At 37.5% G+C, this 20741-nt stretch overlaps 2 protein-coding genes and 10 non-coding genes across 12 annotated transcripts; all 12 read left to right on the top strand.

Annotated features, from left to right (window-relative positions):
* The first annotated feature begins 5068 nt into the window (after positions 1–5068).
* Positions 5069–8598, top strand: LOC136697582 (large ribosomal subunit protein uL13). The gene is made up of 7 exons (XM_066672791.1): positions 5069–5145; positions 6370–6442; positions 6825–6890; positions 6991–7092; positions 7288–7373; positions 7839–7898; positions 8343–8598. The coding sequence occupies exons 1-7, from the start codon at positions 5125–5127 to the stop codon at positions 8550–8552; spliced, it is 618 nt and encodes a 205-aa protein (XP_066528888.1). The 5' UTR covers positions 5069–5124; the 3' UTR covers positions 8553–8598.
* Positions 6673–6757, top strand: LOC136670784 (small nucleolar RNA Z195/SNORD33/SNORD32 family). Its single transcript, XR_010795655.1, has one exon. It is a non-coding gene; the product is annotated as a small nucleolar RNA Z195/SNORD33/SNORD32 family (small nucleolar RNA).
* Positions 7139–7215, top strand: LOC136670950 (small nucleolar RNA SNORD50). The gene has a single exon (XR_010795670.1). It is a non-coding gene; the product is annotated as a small nucleolar RNA SNORD50 (small nucleolar RNA).
* On the top strand, positions 7695–7773 carry LOC136670840 (small nucleolar RNA SNORD34). Its single transcript, XR_010795660.1, has one exon. It is a non-coding gene; the product is annotated as a small nucleolar RNA SNORD34 (small nucleolar RNA).
* On the top strand, positions 8173–8255 carry LOC136670806 (small nucleolar RNA Z195/SNORD33/SNORD32 family). The gene has a single exon (XR_010795657.1). It is a non-coding gene; the product is annotated as a small nucleolar RNA Z195/SNORD33/SNORD32 family (small nucleolar RNA).
* A 1178-nt stretch (positions 8599–9776) lies between the features above and the next one.
* Positions 9777–9853, top strand: LOC136670917 (small nucleolar RNA SNORD50). Its single transcript, XR_010795667.1, has one exon. It is a non-coding gene; the product is annotated as a small nucleolar RNA SNORD50 (small nucleolar RNA).
* A 190-nt stretch (positions 9854–10043) lies between these two features.
* On the top strand, positions 10044–10120 carry LOC136670928 (small nucleolar RNA SNORD50). The gene has a single exon (XR_010795668.1). It is a non-coding gene; the product is annotated as a small nucleolar RNA SNORD50 (small nucleolar RNA).
* A 621-nt stretch (positions 10121–10741) lies between these two features.
* Positions 10742–10821, top strand: LOC136670818 (small nucleolar RNA Z195/SNORD33/SNORD32 family). The gene has a single exon (XR_010795658.1). It is a non-coding gene; the product is annotated as a small nucleolar RNA Z195/SNORD33/SNORD32 family (small nucleolar RNA).
* A 770-nt stretch (positions 10822–11591) lies between these two features.
* Positions 11592–13170, top strand: LOC136697593 (large ribosomal subunit protein uL13-like). The gene is made up of 4 exons (XM_066672803.1): positions 11592–11733; positions 11929–12014; positions 12403–12462; positions 12907–13170. The coding sequence occupies exons 1-4, from the start codon at positions 11607–11609 to the stop codon at positions 13114–13116; spliced, it is 483 nt and encodes a 160-aa protein (XP_066528900.1). The 5' UTR covers positions 11592–11606; the 3' UTR covers positions 13117–13170.
* On the top strand, positions 11780–11856 carry LOC136670939 (small nucleolar RNA SNORD50). The gene has a single exon (XR_010795669.1). It is a non-coding gene; the product is annotated as a small nucleolar RNA SNORD50 (small nucleolar RNA).
* Positions 12259–12337, top strand: LOC136670829 (small nucleolar RNA SNORD34). Its single transcript, XR_010795659.1, has one exon. It is a non-coding gene; the product is annotated as a small nucleolar RNA SNORD34 (small nucleolar RNA).
* On the top strand, positions 12737–12819 carry LOC136670795 (small nucleolar RNA Z195/SNORD33/SNORD32 family). The gene has a single exon (XR_010795656.1). It is a non-coding gene; the product is annotated as a small nucleolar RNA Z195/SNORD33/SNORD32 family (small nucleolar RNA).
* Positions 13171–20741: the final 7571 nt, after the last annotated feature.

The raw sequence follows: 20741 nt of genomic DNA, 5'->3' as shown, positions 1-20741 counted from the left end.
CTGTCTTTACTGTTATGGAGAGGAATTAGTGCCAAATTGAAAAACAATCACTGCAATAAGACAATTAAAAAATGCAGTCCACACATGTCATTGCTTTTCCAAACTAACATGAAGAACATGTTCCAAAATTAAAAGAAAAAACACTATTACATTGTTTTCACGTTGCTTGACCTCTTAACTGAAAAACAATACACGAGGATTTGCATTTTAAAAATTCTATGCAGAATTAGTGTCAGAATTGAATATATTCATTCATTCATTGTTTGAAACCGCTTTTCCAATTCAGGGCCGCAGTGAGTCGGGAGCCTACCCGGAATCACTGGCTGCAATGCGGGAACACACCCTGGAGGGGGCACTAGTCCTTCACAGGGAGACAAACACTCACACATTCACACCTACAGACACTTTTGAGTCACCGATCCACCTACCAACGTGTGTTTTTGGACCGTGGGAGGAAACCGGAGAACCCGGAGGAAACCCACACGGACAACACACAAAACTCCTCACAGACAGTCACCCAGAGCAGGATTTGAACCCACAACCTCCAGGTCCCTGGAGCTCTGTGACTGAATACTATCGCCTTGAAATGTAGTCAGAACACAACTGATTTACATCGTGCGATACTTCAAAAATAAACATCTCATCGTAATGCAATACATGTGAAATTATTTTAAACACAGACATGCGGAAAATGTACCATAATACAAAACAAATATTCATTACATTGATTTAATGTCACTCTGTCTCTGACCAAAAAAAAAAATGTGTCTATTTACATTTAAAGAATAAAATGCTGAACTTACACACGTGGACAAAATTGTTGGTACCCCTTGGTTAATGAAAGAAAAACCCACAATGGTTACAGAAATAACTTGAATCTGACAAAAGCAGTAATAAATAAAAATGCTATCAAAATTAACCAGTTAAAGTCAGACATTGAATTTGAACCATGGTTCAACAGAATTATTTTAAAAAAAATAAACTCAAAATGGACAAAAATGATGGTACCCCTGACAATAATGTGACCTAAGGGACATGTTTAATCAAGGTGTGTCCACTAATTAGCATTAAAAGTATCTACAATCTTGTAATCAGTCAGTGGGCCTATATATATGGCTACAGGTAATCACTGTGCTTTTTGGTGACATGGTGTGTACCACACTCAACATGGACCAGAGGAAGAGAAGGAAAGAGTTGTCTCAGGAGATTAGAAAGAATGTTATATACAAGCATGTTAAGCTAAAGGTTATAAGACCGTCTCCAAGAAGCTTGATGTTCCTGAGTTGCACATATTATTCAGAAATTTAAGATCCATGGGACTGTAGCCGACCTCCCTGGACGTGGCTGCAGGAGGAAAATTCAAATCAAAATCATAGAGATGGATAATATGAATGGTAAAAAAAGAGCCCAGAAAAACTTCTAAAGAGGTTAAAGGTGAACTTCAAGCTCAAGGAACATCAGTGTCAGATTGCATCATCCGTCGTTGTCTGAGCCAAAGTGTACTTCATGGGAGACAAGCAAGCAGGACACTATTGTTAAAAACAAATCATAACAAAATCATACTGGAATTTGCCAAAGTACATGCTGACAAGCCACAAAGCTTCTGGGAGAATGTCCTATGGACAGATGAGACAAAAACTGAACTTTCTGCCTAGGCACATCAACTCTATATTCACAGACGGAAAAATGAAGCATATCAAGAAAAGAACACTGTCCCTACTGTGAAACACGGAGGAGGTTCTTTTATGTTCTGGGGCTGCTTTGCTGCATCTGGCACAGGGTGCTTTGAATCTGTGCAGGGAACAATGAAGACTATCTCAAGACTATCAAGGGATTCTAGAGAGAAATGTGCTGCCCGGTGTCTGAAAGCTTGGTCTCAGTCGCAGGTCATGGGTCTTGCAACAGGATAATGACCCAAAACACCCAACTTAAAACATCCAAGAATGGCTAAGAGAAAAACACTGGACTATTGTAAAGTGGCCTTCTATGAGCCCTGACCTAAATCCTATAGGGCATCTTTGGAAAGAGCTGAAACATGCGTCTGGAAAAGGCACCCTTCAAACCTGAGACAGCTGGAGCAGTTTGCCCATGAGGAGTGGGGCCAAAATACCTGCTGAGAGGTGCAGAAGTCTCATTGACAGTTACAGGAATCATTTGATTGCCTGTTTCATGAGTTTATTTTTTTAATAATTCTGTTGAAGCATGGTTGAAAAGCAATGTCTGACTTTCATTGGTTAATTTTCATTTTTCATTTTTATTTATTACTTTTGTCAGATTCAAGTTATTATAAATGTGACCATTGTGGGTTTTTCTTTCATTAACCGAGGGGTACCACAAATTTTGTCCACGTGTGTATGTCAGCCACCTGTCATCATCAGTGTTGGACATTACAAATGCTCCTATGAAGGAATGGGCACAAATTCTGAGACGCACTCAAGAATCTTGTAGAAAGCACCTTCCCAGAAGGGCTGCAAAGGAAGAAACAGCTCCATATAAAAGCCAAAGGATTTGAAATGGAGGATCATAACATTTCCTTTTAAGTGTAATGTGTATGTGTTCCGAGGCTTTTTTGTATAGTGTACATAAGAGAACAATGTTCTATTTGACCGTGTTGTACCATAGATCAGTGTTGCACTGCCCATGCATATCTAAGGGTGTCTCATTCAATGTGTGAATACCCTCTTGATGTGCTGGTCAGTAAATGATTAGCATATGTACTGGTTCTCCCTGATTTTTTTTTTGTCTCTGTAACAGCACTAGTCTTGGGTGTAGAATCCCTTATGAACACACTGTTGCAGATTTAGTGCACAGTTTGGATAAAGACAAAGTAAACTTTGGCCTAAATTAGAGCAGATGTTTTGTTTGCTGGCTGTTGGAGATTATACCCACCAGAACATGTTTTATAATTTTATCTGTGCTGTGTATGATGTGTGAGAGTGTATAAAAGGCTTTGTTAGTGAAGTTACGAGCACAAAGGCAAAATTCATTGTGGCTAAAACAAATAGCATTTTGCCCTAAAGTAAAATCAGATATTTTGCAATGCAGCTTTATAAATCTGCTGCATACGGGTTCAATTTAGCAGAAATAAAATCCTTTTTGTGAAGAGCATTACTATCAGTTTGAAGCAAAAGATAAATCTTTATTAAAGGAAATCTATTTAATCTGATGTTGTATAATACTTCTGCCATATTTTGTGATGTGCATTGATATTTACTTTTATTTATTTAAAGTAATTTTATTTTCTTGTTTGTCATTTTTTTCAGTGGCGCAGCAGGTAGTGTCACAGTCACAAAGCTCTGGGTGTTTTCACACAGTTTTGCAGGTGCTCCAGTATCCTTCCACAGTCCAAAAAAAGGTGAATTGGTGACTCAAGTGTCCACTTCAATGTTTTTTTTTGGTGATATATTGAGTTGTTTTAACTTAATGCCATATGTAAAATGTGTATGTATTTTCCAAAAGCATGACCGATACATTCATCCACTTGTGTCCCTTGAGACTGTCAATGCGGAACATCCATGACTCGGGTGATGGTATGTGGCCACTGAAAGGTTTGTTAGGGGAAGGGGGTGCAGGAAATTCTAACACTTAACATGCCTTAATGTACTAAATAAACGACCTAGGAAGTTAACTTCAGCATTCTTTAGCACTAGGATATTTGTGGTGGTTATATCCTGTGTACTAAATAGAAGATACTGATGGATAAGGCTTAATTGGCTGTAGGGGTATTTAGTATTTGGGCCATTCCAACAAATGGATGCCATTTGCTTGTTGCAACTCTTCCAAAACAAACTTCATTTACTTTTTTTTTTTTTTTAAACGCTGAATCTTAAGACACATATTAAAGGTTGAAACTTGTACTTGTCCATCTCAATCAAGTTTATTTAATTTTTACAAGGTTTCTAAGCACAAGTTTGCATTTTCCTTAGTCTTGTGATCCAAACACGTCATTTAAAAAAACGCTTACATGTATGTCAACTAATTCTTTTGTTTTACCCACAAGAAAGTGCTTATAGTGAAGACGTTAGGATACGTAAGCAAATAATTAATTTATTTGACCAAATTACTGTACATGCACACAAGTTGTATTTTTCTAAAGTGTTTCTTTTTTTTTTAATATATTGAACCTATAAAACCTTTTTACAGTGAAATATGACCCTCAGGTTCATTAATGTATTAAACATCTGGATAAATGATGGACCAAAAATTGTTGGGAGAAAAATATTTTTTTATGAAATACATTTTTAGTAACAGGCGTGTGTGTGTGATTATCTTGTGTTGATTTGTAAAATTTCTGTGTTGAAAAGATGTGTTATATGCTTATACATCCTCAGCAATGAAGGTGGAAAGGGGCGAGTGCGCACGAATATGTCTGTGTCAGTGTGTGTTACCTACACACAAAGCTTAACAGTTTAACAGTTCTTAACAACCCTAAATTGGTAGCTAGAATGTTGTTCACACAAAGCTAAAGTAGCTTAGCTGCAGAATTGGAATAATTTACCTTCACCATCAAAAATAAACTGCTTAAAAATCATTTATAGCATTTATCGAGTTTTGCTCGTTTTGTCCTCGATAGCTCAACAATGGTTCAAACCGTATCGTCCTGCCTAAAGTGCGCGAATTCGGCAAGAGACCCATCTTTCTCAAACCGGAAATGACATTGAACCTCACCCGGAACTTGGCCCCTCCTCCTTGCGTGCAAAAAGGCCTATTGCGTAAATTCGCTGTGTCCGAAACTGTACCCTATTCACTATATAGTGCACTATTTTTGGGTTCCGCCATTTTGTAATAGTGTCCAAAAACATGGACAATTTTCAGTGGACTCAAATAATAGTGTACAACCCATGTACACTAACAAATATCAAATTACCCATCTTCCACTGGGTTGTTTGGTAAAAGCTCACATGAGCTAGTGTCTGAAATCATTTATTACCCTCCTGAATTCAGTTCCCTATAACAGTGCCCTATATAGTGAAAAATTTAGGGAATAATGAATAGGCAACCACTTCGGACACAGCATCTGTGCATTGGAACAAAGCCGCAACGTCACGGCTGTTTCCCCCAGGCCACGCCCACGCCCCTGTCTTTTACTCCGGTTGAACCCGTGCGTCTTTCTTTTCCTACATCATGGCGGACCGGTTCCATAAGGTGCGTGTGAGCGCTGAGAAACAAGATAAAAAAAGAATATATAGCACCGGTATTAAGATTCGCTTCTCTGCGTTAACGAGTTTATAATACTATGAGCTGTTGTTTGGGAGCAAAGAGCCTTTGGCAAAATGTAATTTTTAAGAGCTGAAGCCATGAATTGCGGCCGAGTGCGAAGAGGCTGAAATGCGCTTATCGCCACGTTCTGGTTGGAGCTTAAGTGCCACCTTAAATGTAATAACTAACCATTGTAACACTTAAGGTGGAATGGAAAGTTTCCAAGGGAACCCGGGGAATGAACGCTCATCTCAAAATATGTGAGTTAGCATGTGGCTTCCTCTTAGTCTCTTTTAGCATGTTAAGGCCATACCGGTAAATATAGGCCTTAAGGCAGCCGCTGTGATGGGTTATTCCGTAGTTACAAGTAAAAATGTTAGTTAATGACTGAGGAAATAATGCAAAAAAAAATCCGTTGTTGGGAGGATTGGCAGGAGTTTTCATTGCAGACCATGTGGCTGTAGGTCTTCACTCCCCTAACAGCTCAGTCAACGCTTTTAATTTATTTTTTATTTAATTAATTTATTTATTTTTATATTTTCTAAGTTAACGTCTGTATCTTGGTCTGATCTTATCTTAACCGATTGGGAATCGCTATTTTATTGGTGTCTTATATAGTGTCTAAAACGTTTTCATAATTTCTCTGTAAACCAATTAAGATTTTGTTTCGATGTGTCTCACTAATTTGCCAACAATTTAACACTTCCAATACCTAAAGTGATGGGAAGCAAGAGTCAAAGAGAAGTTAATCGTTCATGTATTATTGACAGTGATCATGGTGACCCAGTGTTAAAAATGAACAGTAAATTTCCTTTAGGGACTGCTGCCTTAGAATGCTTTGTGTATGCATTTGCCATGATTTTTAATATCCTTTAGACAAACACAAAAAATAAGCACAATGGGGTATCTGAGCTGTTATCACTTCCAATTTATATATAAATATTTTAATTATATACTGATTGATTAATAGTTTTGTTTTTGTGAAATTATACTCCAATTTAATTAATGCTTTGAGAAATGTCTACTGTAACCATGCTTTAAATACTTTGTTATAATTATCTAAAATTTAAAGAGGAACAGCACTTGAGGATAAGTGTTTGCCTCTGTAGATTTACACGTTTGCTTGTAGCTCTCCATGAGCATGAGTTTGACAGCCTCCTTTTTCATTAGGTTCTGGTACTTGATGGCCGAGGTCATCTCCTTGGCCGGCTGGCCGCTATTGTGGCGAAGCAAGTTCTGCTGGGTAAGTTTTAAAGAGTATTAAGGTTTTTCATGGTTATTATTTTTCCCGTGTCACTCTTCTTGGGATTAGTGTTTGGTAGTGTTTAATGCATTCCTTAGTTCAGGGCACAAATAATTCACAGGTTATTTGCCAGAAAGATAGATGCATGGCTCAAACAGTGATTGGATCTGTACTGAGTTTTGTGGTCTGTTGCACCACTAGTGATTGGGAAAATGTGGAGTTTGGTGTCGGCTGTCTGTGATGTCTCATTTTACCTACATTGCTTGAGTTTCACTACCATGAGAAAACCTTACATGCACTACCATCTGAGACAGTCATTTAAAATACAAAATATTTCACACAACCATTGAAGTTTGTGCTTAAATAATGTAATTGGTTGCAGGCCACAAGGTCGTTGTCGTGAGATGTGAGGGCATCAACATCTCTGGTAACTTTTACCGCAACAAATGTAAGTACAGTAATGTGTAAGAAGTACTCCTAGTCATAAACAATAGGCTAGTTCTTTTTTTGGTAGTAGTCTAATATGCTCCTAAATGTTTTTATTGTAGTGAAGTATCTGGCTTTTCTGCGCAAGAGGATGAACACGAACCCCTCCCGCGGACCCTACCACTTCAGAGCTCCCAGCAGGATCTTCTGGAGGACCGTCAGAGGTATGGATGACGTATTTTCTTTTTTTACCTTGTTGCTGACTGTCTTGAACAATGATGAACACATTTTATCCCGAATCTGAATCTTATTTGCTGAGACAACACTACGGATCTGACTACTGAGTTCAGCAGGCAGATGCTGTTTATTTGTTTTATTGCCCAAATGGCAAAATTGAGTGTACCGTTGTCCTTGTGCAGGTATGCTTCCACACAAAACCAAGAGAGGTCAGGCGGCCCTGGAGAGACTGAAGGTGTTCGATGGCATTCCCCCTCCCTATGACAAAGTACGCCCTTTTTCTGTGTGACACCTTGGATGTGTCTAAATGGTTGAAACTTCATTCTTTCACTGTTGCCTGGTCTGATAATCATGTAGCTCAACATGCCAGTCTTCCTGTACATATTCATCTGGTCACTACGCAGACTAAATCGTGTCCTGCGAATAGTAACTTCACAGGAGAAGGAAAAAACCTTTGATTTAGGCGTTTAGGTCAAGATTTAAAAGGCTAGTTTGTTCTATACTATGTAAAAGCAGATCAGGAATAAAAGACAGCTAGAAGGAAGTTTCATCAACTATTTGCATGCATCCCAAGACAACCCCAACTCAAGCACGTCTGTGATGCAGTTTTTCTATTACCTACATTGTTTGAATTTCCTTTGAGAACATGACAGTTATCTGAGACATGTTAAATGATGAATCACCTTGTTGTGTTCAATGTACTGCTCCTAATGTAGTTTGATCTGTTCTACAGAGGAAACGCATGGTGGTCCCAGCTGCCCTTAAAATTGTGCGCCTCAAACCCACCCGCAAGGTAAGTCCCAGTATCACCCTTTTCTAAATATTTGTATAGACAATTTGTATTAGAAATCACCTTTCCAGTGGGCTTTTACAATGCTGTGTAGTGTTACATAAGAGGACTACAGTAGTGCCAACTAATAGTAAAATGCCTCTGATTTGCAAGTTTTTACCAGTTACATAATGAGCTGTGTAACACAGAATGCTTCCTCTAGACGTGCAATTAAATAGTCTTAATTCTGACTGGACACATTGTATAGACTCTTAATTCTGCTACAAGACTGCAGTTGCTGGTCAGTGATGCTTTTCCACAGAAGTATTTGAGTTTCAAAAACAATGAGAATACTTCACATGCACTACCATCTGAGACTAAAGCAACCTTGCAAAGACATTAAATTAGCCAAGAAGGTATTGTCCTTTTTTCCAGCTATAGTTAATCCCCACTGTTTTATCTCCCCAGTTTGCTCTGCTTGGTCGTCTGGCTCATGAAGTTGGCTGGAAGTACCAGGCCATCACAGCCACCCTGGAAGAGCGCAGAAAGGAGAAGGCCAGGATGCGTTACAACAAGAAAAAGGTCCAGATCAAGCTCACCAAACAGGCCGAGAAGAACGTCGCGAGCAAGATTGCCAAATACACTGATGTTCTGAAGCAGTATGGTGTACTCGTCTGAATTGTCCCTGTGGATAATTGGAATAAATGTTTATAGAAACTATCATGTCTTCTGGTGGTGTTTTTTTTTTAAAGCCATTATCACATGGAAATGTTGATGCTGTGAAAGCTTGCTTTTAACCACTTCTGTTTCCTTTTTAATCTCTTCCCAAATTCTTTCACACAAGTGAATAAAACATAATTGAATTGTGGCAATTAACTTCAGTCCTGAAAGGTGGAGTGTAACAGTTATTCATGTTCTCATCTCTGGCCTTGGAGTCTTTGGATCAAGTAGAAGACCCTAAAGCATGAGGTGTGTGCAGTGCATGGACCACTATAAAACGTCTGGTGAGTAATTGCATGAAGCTAATTCAAATTAGCAAATATTTACCATTTTAAAGGCTTTTCAAGGTAAACAGCTGCACATTTTGGTTTGGCTTATTCAGCTCTATTCTTGTGGAGCTTGAATTATCTGCTGTTATTTGGTCTCTCCTCTTGGGGGCAGTACATTGCTTCCTTCAAACCAGCTTTAGTTTATAGCAGTATTTTAATATAAACATTTAAGTTGCACAAGTTTTTTTTAGTTATACTTTTTTTTTTTTTTTAATTTGCTGAAACTCATTGATCCTGAATGTTTTGTTTGTGAACTAACTTTCTGGTGTAGGCTTGTGAATCAGGCTTGATGACTCAGTAGTATGTTGAGAATAAAAGTATGTTTAATTGCAATTGTATTTCAACTGGACAACGATGGACACATCCCTAATGCAAATTTTTTTTTTTTTTTTTTTTGGTCTGAGACACATTTTGTATCAGACAGAGTTCAGTGGGGCTTAGTCAAGTTTTGTTTATGTTCCAGAAATTACAATTTCTGTTTAATTTCAGGTGTGCTGCTCCTCTGCTATAGCTCCAATAAGATCTAGGGGAAAAACAGCAATGGGTGAGTTTTTGTCCTTTTGCAGTTGGTTTTCTCATGAACTATGAAGAATGTGTTTTTATGCAGAATCTAAACCTTTGTTGCTGGGACACGTTTATATTTACGCACTACTGAGTTCAACAGGCCTTAGACATATTTTATCTTTTGTTCTGTTCCAGAATTTCTTTTGGGTGTGCTTCTCTTTTGCTTTGGAAGATCAACACTCATCCCTCCTGTGAAGTCTTTTACCTTAATGGCTTGCTGCTGGATACTTTTTAGGGGTCAGTCACAGGTGAGGATGAATTAATATTTTGTGGTAGTTGAGTTTCTGTTGAACAATGAAGAACATCTTTTATCCCGAATCTGAACTTTCGTTGCTGAGATATATTTACGGATCTGACTACTGAGTTTGATGGGAACTAATCAACGTTTATCTTAGTTGTGTTACAAAAATAACAAACCTTTTTTCTTTTGCAGGTATGACCTTCCCTGACAAGATGTTGGACATGAATCCTAATGCCTCAAGAGCCTTCAGGATAATGCTGAAGTGACAGGTGTGAGAATACATTTAATTACTTGTTTTCTTGTCGGCAGTCAGTTGAACCATGATGAACACGTTTTTATCCCGAATCTGAATCCTTTTTGTTGAGAAGAATTACGGATCTGACTACTGAGTTCAATGGGTGTAGGTCAAGATGCTGTCATGTTGAAGGAATGGCATGGTTACATGTTTTTATTTATTTATTTATTTTTTTCCCTCCTTCCTCTGTGCAGGTATACAGCTCTGGAGACTGGACATGTAACATACGTCTATAAGGTACCTATTACCTTTTGAATTAGTTTAACCATAAAGGGTCTTTAATGTTAGGGTGTTGCACATTTGCCTGATCAACCTCCAGCAGGTTGGTTCCACCACACTTTACTCACAATGAACTACGTGTGTTTCTTCTGTGAAATAAACAAATGTATTGGATGTGGTCAATGTACTTCTTTTGACCTAAACAGAGGAAGAGTATAGTGGGCCAGTCTCTTAACTGTGCATCTAAATCATACTTGTGAGGTGCGAACCAGCAGATCTTTCAGAATAGTGATCCAGCTGGTTCAATGGTCTAAAGTACATTAACCAGTAATCTTACCAGGCCCTGGCATTTGAATCATTGTGGTTGAAATGTATTGATGTCTTGATGGATTACCAACTACTAAAATGTAACAGCTGTGTGAAGTGGGTTATCTGATTCATCTTGAAGGATAGGGTTTTAAAGATGCTTTTAAGCAGAATTGTTTTAAAACACGAGTTGTTTGCCAGTGATGCTTTTCCACAAAAGTATGAGTTTAACATCAATGGGGTTACTTCACATGCAGTACCATCTGAGACAAAAATAATATATATATTTTTAAAGTATAGGTTACTTAAAAGCATTATTTTTAAGTGTTTTTAACTAAGCACAATAGCTTTTCACTCCCTCTAGGTCAGGCAATCCAAGCAGGCAGAGGGGAGCATGGAGTGCAAGATGGCCAAATACACCAATCTGAAACCCTATTGTGAACTGATCTAACCTGCCCATGAGGCTAATATTCATTTTCCTCAATGTGAAGGGTGGAAGAGTCCCATTTCACTTAAATACAAATTCTGTAGTTATTTTGTAAATTGAATGCACGCACACTGGCCAAAAGAAACATGTTGGTGCAGAGTTTTACAATCAAGCTTGGGTGGGATAATGCATCCAAGTTTAAGCGCAACAGTGTGAGAAGGTGAATAAATAATTTTGTGGTTAAAATCTAGAATAATTCTCTTCATATGGCATTCCAGTGCCAAAGATTATTGAATGTATAGAATTTTGCTGTGTACACATTTCCCTATTCAGCTGATACTGTGAAAAATACTAATAAAAGCTTGTAATTCTCTAACATTGCATGCTATTTACATTTTTTGTAGCCCCCACACACTTCTTCCATTTGTACTTTTAACACTATATTTGGTTAGCAGAGGGAGCAATACACCCCAACTTGAAATCAAACGTTTTGTGTGGGTGATGTCCAAAATATCTGCCTGATATAGGGCTTGCTTCAGGTGAATATAAATGAAGCCTGATGAGCTGCCATGTGATTTCATGCGATACAGCTGATTCATCAGCAGTGCACTAAATTTGGTAGATCTCTAATATGCTCCTAAATGTTTTGCTTGTAGTGAAGTACCTGGCTTTTCTGCGCAAGAGGGTGAACACGAACCTCTCCTGTGGACCCTACCACTTCAGAGCTTCCAGCAGGATCTTCTGGAGGACCGTCAGAGGTATGGATGACGTATTTTCATTTTTTACCTTGTTGCTGACTGTCTTGAACAATGATGAACACATTTTATCCCGAATCTGAATCTTATTTGCTGAGACAACACTACGGATCTGACTACTGAGTTCAGCAGGCAGATGCTGTTTATTTGTTTTATTGCCCAAATGGCAAAATTGAGTGTACCGTTGTCCTTGTGCAGGTATGCTTCCACACAAAACCAAGAGAGGTCAGGCGGCCCTGGAGAGACTGAAGGTGTTCGATGGCATTCCCCCTCCCTATGACAAAGTAAGCCCTTTTTCTGTGTGACACCTTGGATGTGTCTAAATGGTTGAAACTTCATTCTTTCATGAAGTTTTTTATTGTCCTGCGAATAGTAACTTCACAGGAGAAGGAAAAAACCTTTGATTTAGGTCAAGATTTAAAAGGCTAGTTTGTTCTATACTATGTAAAAGCAGATCAGGAATAAAAGACAGCTAGAAGGAAGTTTCATCAACTATTTACATGCATCCCAAGACAACCCCCAACTCAAGCACGTCTGTGATGCAGTTTTTCTATTACCTACATTGTTTGAATTTCCTTTGAGAACATGACAGTTATCTGAGACATGTTAAATGATGAATCACCTTGTTGTGTTCAATGTACTGCTCCTAATGTAGTTTGATCTGTTCTACAGAGGAAACGCATGGTGGTCCCAGCTGCCCTTAAAATTGTGCGCCTCAAACCCACCCGCAAGGTAAGTCCCAGTATCACCCTTTTCTAAATATTTGTATAGACAATTTGTATTAGAAATCACCTTTCCAGTGGGCTTTTACAATGCTGTGTAGTGTTACATAAGAGGACTACAGTAGTGCCAACTAATAGTAAAATGCCTCTGATTTGCAAGTTTTTACCAGTTACATAATGAGCTGTGTAACACAGAATGCTTCCTCTAGACGTGCAATTAAATAGTCTTAATTCTGACTGGACACATTGTATAGACTCTTAATTCTGCTACAAGACTGCAGTTGCTGGTCAGTGATGCTTTTCCACAGAAGTATTTGAGTTTCAAAAACAATGAGAATACTTCACATGCACTACCATCTGAGACTAAAGCAACCTTGCAAAGACATTAAATTAGCCAAGAAGGTATTGTCCTTTTTTCCAGCTATAGTTAATCCCCACTGTTTTATCTCCCCAGTTTGCTCTGCTTGGTCGTCTGGCTCATGAAGTTGGCTGGAAGTACCAGGCCATCACAGCCACCCTGGAAGAGCGCAGAAAGGAGAAGGCCAGGATGCGTTACAACAAGAAAAAGGTCCAGATCAAGCTCACCAAACAGGCCGAGAAGAACGTCGCGAGCAAGATTGCCAAATACACTGATGTTCTGAAGCAGTATGGTGTACTCGTCTGAATTGTCCCTGTGGATAATTGGAATAAATGTTTATAGAAACTATCATGTCTTCTGGTGGTGTTTTTTTTTTAAAGCCATTATCACATGGAAATGTTGATGCTGTGAAAGCTTGCTTTTAACCACTTCTGTTTCCTTTTTAATCTCTTCCCGAATTCTTTCACACAAGTGAATAAAACATAATTGAATTGTGGCAATTAACTTCAGTCCTGAAAGGTGGAGTGTAACAGTTATTCATGTTCTCATCTCTGGCCTTGGAGTCTTTGGATCAAGTAGAAGACCCTAAAGCATGAGGTGTGTGCAGTGCATGGACCACTATAAAACGTCTGGTGAGTAATTGCATGAAGCTAATTCAAATTAGCAAATATTTACCATTTTAAAGGCTTTTCAAGGTAAACAGCTGCACATTTTGGTTTGGCTTATTCAGCTCTATTCTTGTGGAGCTTGAATTATCTGCTGTTATTTGGTCTCTCCTCTTGGGGGCAGTACATTGCTTCCTTCAAACCAGCTTTAGTTTAAATCAATGTTTAAGGCAGTATTTTAATGTAAACATGTTAGGGTTAATCTTTTGTTTTATCAAATTTATCACTCATTTGTGATAGCTGTTGAAGTTTTTAAGTGGTACGTTCATGCATCCTTTTTGGAAATTTTAAATAGTCTATAACTGAATGGTTTAAAAAAACAAAACTTAGATCTCTGAAATAATGAAGTATTTGGAAAAGTTGCCCAAGCTCACTACCAGCTTGTGCTTAATCGTGCAGGCTGAGAATATTTTTGCAGCTCCCGATCTCACCTCTGGAGTGCAGTCGACATTGAATATGGATAAGTAATAAAAGTTTAATTCTGCTGAAATAAGATGCTGAATTAACCAAAGACCTGAGATTTTCATTACTATCCATTATTGCTCAATTATGTCTTGGAGAAAGGTGGACATCCTAAAAATTCTGTGGTCATAAACGAGGACGGGCAGTTCAGTTATAGTAAGTATTGTTGGAAATCTATAAGTTCTTAATATAATTATCACAAAATGAATTCTTCGTAATAGCAGAAGTGCATGTTATTTTCCACTCTCCAAGTTGTGCATATGAATAAAGTAATTCTGCACATTTTGTTCGTCAGACTGCACTCTCAAACAGCCCCATAATTAAATTATAGAAAGTGGTGGTTCATTGCAAGTCTTGTGAATATCCAGTCTGACAATGGAATAGTCACGATAATTAAAGCTGCACATACAAATTCTGTAGTTATTTTATTTACATTGCACATATGACGTTTGTCTTTGGAGACTTTACAATCAAACTTGAGTGGTAAAATGCATGCAGACTTAATTGCAACAGTGGAAGGTGAATAACTGCAAAAGCATTTAACATATATGATAATTCTGTTCATATGGCATTCCAGTGCAAAAGATGATTTAATGTATAAAAACTTGCTGTGTTCACTTTTTATACATTTAAGTTTTTTAAATAAGCCTTTGTCACCAAAAATGAGGCAAAGCACCTCTGCTTAACATCAAACATGACTTTTGTGTGGTTCACTTCCAAAATGTCTGATGTAGGGCTTGCTTCAGGTGCATGATATAAATGAAGCCTGATGATCTGTCACATGACTTCATGCGATACAGCTAATTCACGAGCAGTGCACAAATCTTTCAGTGTTTCATGGACCATTTGCATGTCTCTTACAGCATTCAGTGTTCTCAATTTGAATTAGGGCCAATATATGTAAATTATTTGAATAATTGCTCATTCTGATAAGGTTTAGATTTATCAGACATTGCTATTATAAGTATACTGGAAGATTCTGAATGTATTTTGATGTGGTGCTGTAGTAGAGTTATCAAGCAAAGCTCTCGGTTTACTGGTTGCTTCATGTCCCCCAACCTCTCATACCGATGGGAGGAAAAAAAAGCTCACTGAAATTAGTTTTCTCTGGTAGGTTGCTGGATACATTCTCTGGGAGTGGGTGAGGAGCTCTTCAATCAAGAAGAAACTCGACGTGATCTACTGCACCTTCGAGCTGACAGGAGCCATTTGAGGTAGTTGGAGGCATCTGAAAAAGTCCCCCTTGGAGGTGTACTAGTTCCTGCCAACCGGGAGGCCCTGAAGTAGTCCCAGATCTTGACATAATCTCTATCTCCCTCAGTTGATCTGGGAATGCCTGGGGATCCCCCAGGAGGAGCTATAAGATGTGGGGGTCTGAGATATCTTCTGCTTTCCTTGTTGCCACTGCATTTTTGGAATGGATTAGGCAGATAAGAAAATGAGGAAAATGGAATCCACTTCAATACAGGGTGTAACTATAGGGAATGGAATGACTTCGGTAAAGCTTTATAAGGGTACTATCAAACTTTTAAGTACAAACTGCTACATTCATGAAATTAAAGGCAATGTTTAATTTTTATTAAATAATAAAAAAACCCTATGCAATTCAGAAGATTTTTTCCACACCATTTCATAGTCCTGTCTGCATGCTGGAGATCAGTCTAATTTTTACAAAGCCCTGGTGACAGTAAAGAAGTCAGCTCTTTCTGGGGGAAAAATGCAAAGGGAGACCTCAAAACATTGAAAAACATGAAAAAATATGAGGATGTTGCTTTATTCTGGCTCCACATGTGTTTAATATTGATTTATTTTGTGCTCTTTCAGATTATATAGGTAGAAACCCACACTAAAATCAGGAGAGCGCTCAAAAGTAAAAAAACAAAAAAAACAACAGCTCGAGTGACATGAGTTTCTGTGGTGATTTAAACAGTGAATAAAAACTGACGCCATGTAAAAACAGTCCTCAAATTTATGACCTGAAAGACATGTAGTCTGAGTGAAAATCAACCTGAGAGAAGTTTCCTCACAATCACAGACATTCCCTCTAGATGGAAAAATCTTCAAGTTCAAACCACTGAGGTAACAACATGCTCTTGTTTCCAACTTTATAACTGTTTTTGGTTATATCATTTTAACCTGCAGGTTTCATGGATAAATGAAACTTAATTTCTTGCCTTTCAACCTCATTTCTTAATGATTTTCTTCTGAGAATTTAGTATTCAACTTATCAGATATCTTAAGCCCTTCAGGCATTAAATCATGTCTTAGTATAGAAGAGAAACATGAAGCAGTGTCAGGAAGTGGTAACTACTTGAGATGTTTTTCAAAGGAGAAATTATTTTAGAAAATGGGGAATTATACCATTAATTCAATCATGAATGAATAATTTTAAAAAATAAAAGTGAAGTGGTTAATTGTAGAGGAACTACATAGACACCACCCCACCCTGCCAAATCACACACTTTAGATGCCATTTTATTGTATTTTGTTTAGTAAGGCATTTAGGTGTTCATATTGGTAATAGTTAGGTTGTAAACTGTGAACAGGGTTGATTTAATAGTTTGGTAGTTTGGCATCTGAATACATCTTTTACAGCACAAGCTGTAGCTTCATGTGAGGAAAATTAACTAGCATAAAAAATACAGACTGCATCTTTTTATGCTAAGCTAGACCCAAGAGACACAACATTACTTCTATGCTTCCCCTAGTTCAGGTGGAATTTGATTTGCTCAACATTCTGCAGTCCATCAATAGGGTGTTTTTTTCTGAGCACATCCTTAGGCCAAAAAATGCAAATGTGGATTCTAACAGTCTCTCGGCTCTTGGCCGAGGCTTCAGGAAACTCAAGCAGCGTGAGATTACAAATGAGATTACTGTAGTGAGCATTATTGGATGTTTTTTTGTGTGTACTGTTGAGATTTGTCTAATTTCAAATGCATCTTGCTGGATTGATGATGTGTCCACTCTTATCAGCATGCAATTATAGCCTTTGTTGGTTCTGCGTGTGTGTTTCTTCTTCCATCTCTTGTCGAACCACTCTGACATTCAATGTGCTGGGGGAAAGCACAGCAGTTAGTGTTATTTGCTGCATACATTTCAGAAACGATGGTTGATCTTAAGCTTCCACCTTCAGAGTCTCAATAAATGATCCAGTCATTCCTTCACAAGGTCCAGAAACATACTAAAACTGCCTTTCAACAGCCACAAATATTGTCACCACTACTATTAAGTGTACACTGAAAATATTTTTTGTAACATCTTGCTGCAGGTCTTGCACAACTCTAATATTAACTTAGGGTGCAAAATGGCTCTCTATTCACTATTCTCTACGTTACTCATTATACACAGAATGATCACTGGATTAAGAAACACCTGGCAGGTGGCATATGATTTCTAAAAGTGTCTCTCAATTGGTGGTTATCTAATTGAAGGTGTTGATATGTGCACTTTTTCCCCACAATGTTTATTCTTCTGTTCTTTTAAACTATTGTGAATATTTTACATTTTATGAATGTTCAGATACGCTCATGCTTATTTATTTTCTCTCTCTCTCTCTCATCTCATTTTCACCTATGTCTTGTTTATTCTCTTGAGTTGGTTTTACTTGTTACCACATTTAAGCCGTTCATTTGAGTACAAGGCAGTGCTGAGGGCTACATGATCAGTCTAGTGCACACCATGGGGTTTGGCCATCTCAAGATTCTGCAGAAAACACAAACCAGAAAATGAAGCTGATGGAAAAAAGCAGTGTCAGTACAGAGAGAGATTGAAAGAAGGGGGAAAGAGAAAGATATGAGAGAGATAGAGACTGAACAAAGATAGAAAGCAGGGGAAAAAATAAGAGATTAGGAAGACAGTGAGGAAAAAGTATGACATAGTTTTAGGGCCACTGCATTGAAAAAACTAAATATTCTGAGAATAAAGTCAGTATTCTGAGAATAATGTCGGAATAATTCGCTGCGTGTATAATGAGGCAGACGCAACCATAGTGTAATTAAGGAATGAAGTGTATTGTTGAAATCATACTATGGTATAGATTTCAGAAATAAACAGTCCTCTGCCACATCAGAACCAGAGTGTTATTTGTATTTAATCTCTGAATTGTGCAAGAAACCGTTAATTCAGAGGAGGGCATATTTCACAGGAAACAATGATCACGAAAATGATCAATTCAGAGGGAGTGGAACTTCGGCGTGCCCATGAGGCTCCATCATGTTGCCGCTTATGGATTCGTACAAAAAATTAAAGCAATATGCATTGCTGTCAGGGGCTGCGCTAACTGGGTTAGTTGTCATGTCGTGTGGATACGTTTAATAAATAATTCTGTTCACTGATTGCTGCTTTCACAACTCACTCTGTGGTGCACACTGTCTAAATATCATTAAAAAAAAATAACCCAAAACATTGTTTCTCTACATATTCTGATTTATTCTGAATTATATATTATTCTGACATTATTTTCAGAATTCTGAAATTGTTCTTTGAATCTTATTTATTATAATTTTTATCAACACAGAGGCTCTAAAACTCCTTCGTAGGAAAGAGCCTGAAAGACATTATATTCTTTCTCACTGGGTAATGGCCCCATAAACTCTTACAAAAATTGGATGCTGTAATTGTATTATGTTTTTGTTCTCGCTCCTTCTTGAATTACACTACACCCTCCCTTTACAACCTATATATAAGAAAAACAATGCTTTTTGTTGATGCTCACCCAAAGAAGACAGCCTAGCAATGACCCTGATTAGTGTGCCATTTATTTCAACCAAAGATGTGGAGTTAGGTTATTGGCAAGTTCACCAGTTCTGTGAATACATGCTGTTAGGTAAGAAAGCTTATACCAGTATAAGTCTAAGTCTTAAGTATAAGTCTTATACCAGAACACGATCCTTAGTTTGGTGTTTTTTAAAGAATTTAATAAAGACACAGTATTCATTTAATTCATGAAAAGGTGACGTGTGTATAACCCAGATTATAAAACCAGGAAAAAAACTAATAAAAATAAGAACCCAACTGCTAATTAAGATAAACAAAATTATATTAAAGTATATCTAACATACCATTACTAAATATGTTAACTAAACTAAGCAAACTGAGCAACTGTATAAAATAGCACATGAATACAAAAAGAGGACTTTATTTTATTGGTATGTGTGTTTTTGATGAGCCTGTAGCCAGCTGGCCAATAGGGTGGCTGTTTAGAGAGATGTGGGAGTTTCCTCAAGCGTCATTTTCAGTTCTTTCTGAGTCCGGCCAGCAGATGAGAAGGAGTGTCCTCCTCCAGTAAAAAACTTAACTACACGATAAAATACAGTTGAAACAGTTTTAATAACAGTGCTTAGCAGATATGTGGGGAATGCTTTTTGGTGGAGAATGAGGAGTTATTTGCTGAATTAACACGTTAGGTCAGGTTGTCTATTTCTGGTGGATCCATCTTCCCTTTGATGGCGAACCCATGGAAGCCTCTTTCTGCAACATATAAAAAAGCTAAATTTTTTTCCATTAATATGCAAGTTTCTATCAAGATTGTGAGACACAGTCAATATATTGAAATACTACCTCATTATTTTGAGATACTAAGTCAAAATTTTGAGATAGTATCATTATTTTGAGAAAATAAGTCAATATATTGAGATACTTTCAATTTACTTTTATTTTGGATACTAATTCAGGTAACACTTTACAATAATGGGACATGAAATGGCAATTAATGCATTATATGAATGGAATGAAGTAAGCATGTCTCATGCATACCTTAATGCAGGATCAATGTATTAATTAATGTAGTAATTAGGGTACAGTTAGCATGTTATGAGTTATTCAAGTTCTTACAGGTCTTCATGGTAGTCAAATGGTGGTAAACACAGCTTGGAGAGGGCACGAGTCCTTCACAGTACAACAAACATTCACTAACACACTCACACCTACGGACACTTTTGAGTCGCCAATCCACCTACCAACTTGTGTTTTTGGACAGTGGGAGGAAATCTGAGCACCCAGAAGAAACCCACACTGACATGGGGAGAACACCTCTTAAGCATTACTGAATCATTATTTCTTCATGATATTATGATATTTGTGGCCCTTAAAATAAAGTGGTGTCCATATTTAATACAATTCTATTTATAATGAAATGCTGCAGCCCTGAAATGGATTAAAAGGAAAAGATGATGATTCTAATGGAATGACAGAGGAACAAAATTAAGCAACACCTATATTTGAATATGAACTGTGTATTGGAGGAAAGTCATGTAACAAAACTTTCAAAATAACGAATACTTTTTTATAAATAAATCATCATTTGTAATGTCCAAAAAAATCTTAATATATGTTTGAACTAATTTTCACAAATCCTTTAAAAACAAAACTGTAACACTCAACTGGTTTGAAGGCTATATGACACCTGCATAAGCTCCTCATGACAACACAAACATTTATAAACATAAAATAAAAAGCTGAGGATATTTTAAATCGAAAGAAAAAAATAAATTGGAAACTAGCCACATCCAGCAAACAGTATGAACCTGAGAGTACAATAGAGAATGAAAAATAAATCTAAAAATAATAAACAGTAACTTGTTACAACTCTTTGTACTCTACAGCTATACAGAGAATGTAACAGTAGCAATCACAATAAGATCTACTGATAACCTCAGCACAAACACTGTCCCAGACTGAGCACATATCGGTCTGCTGGCATAAAAAGGTTGGCACACCACTGCTGGGCCACAAACTGACCACTCAGATTACTGTCCTATGAACAGGATATAATTAATTTTGAATCTCTTCAAACACATTTTCAAT

The sequence above is a fragment of the Hoplias malabaricus genome, chromosome 1 (genome assembly GCF_029633855.1).
Source record: "Hoplias malabaricus isolate fHopMal1 chromosome 1, fHopMal1.hap1, whole genome shotgun sequence".
NCBI classification, from domain to species: Eukaryota; Metazoa; Chordata; class Actinopteri; order Characiformes; family Erythrinidae; genus Hoplias; species Hoplias malabaricus.
Note: the sequence above shows the minus strand (reverse complement) of the source record. Positions and strands in the feature narration are given on the sequence as shown.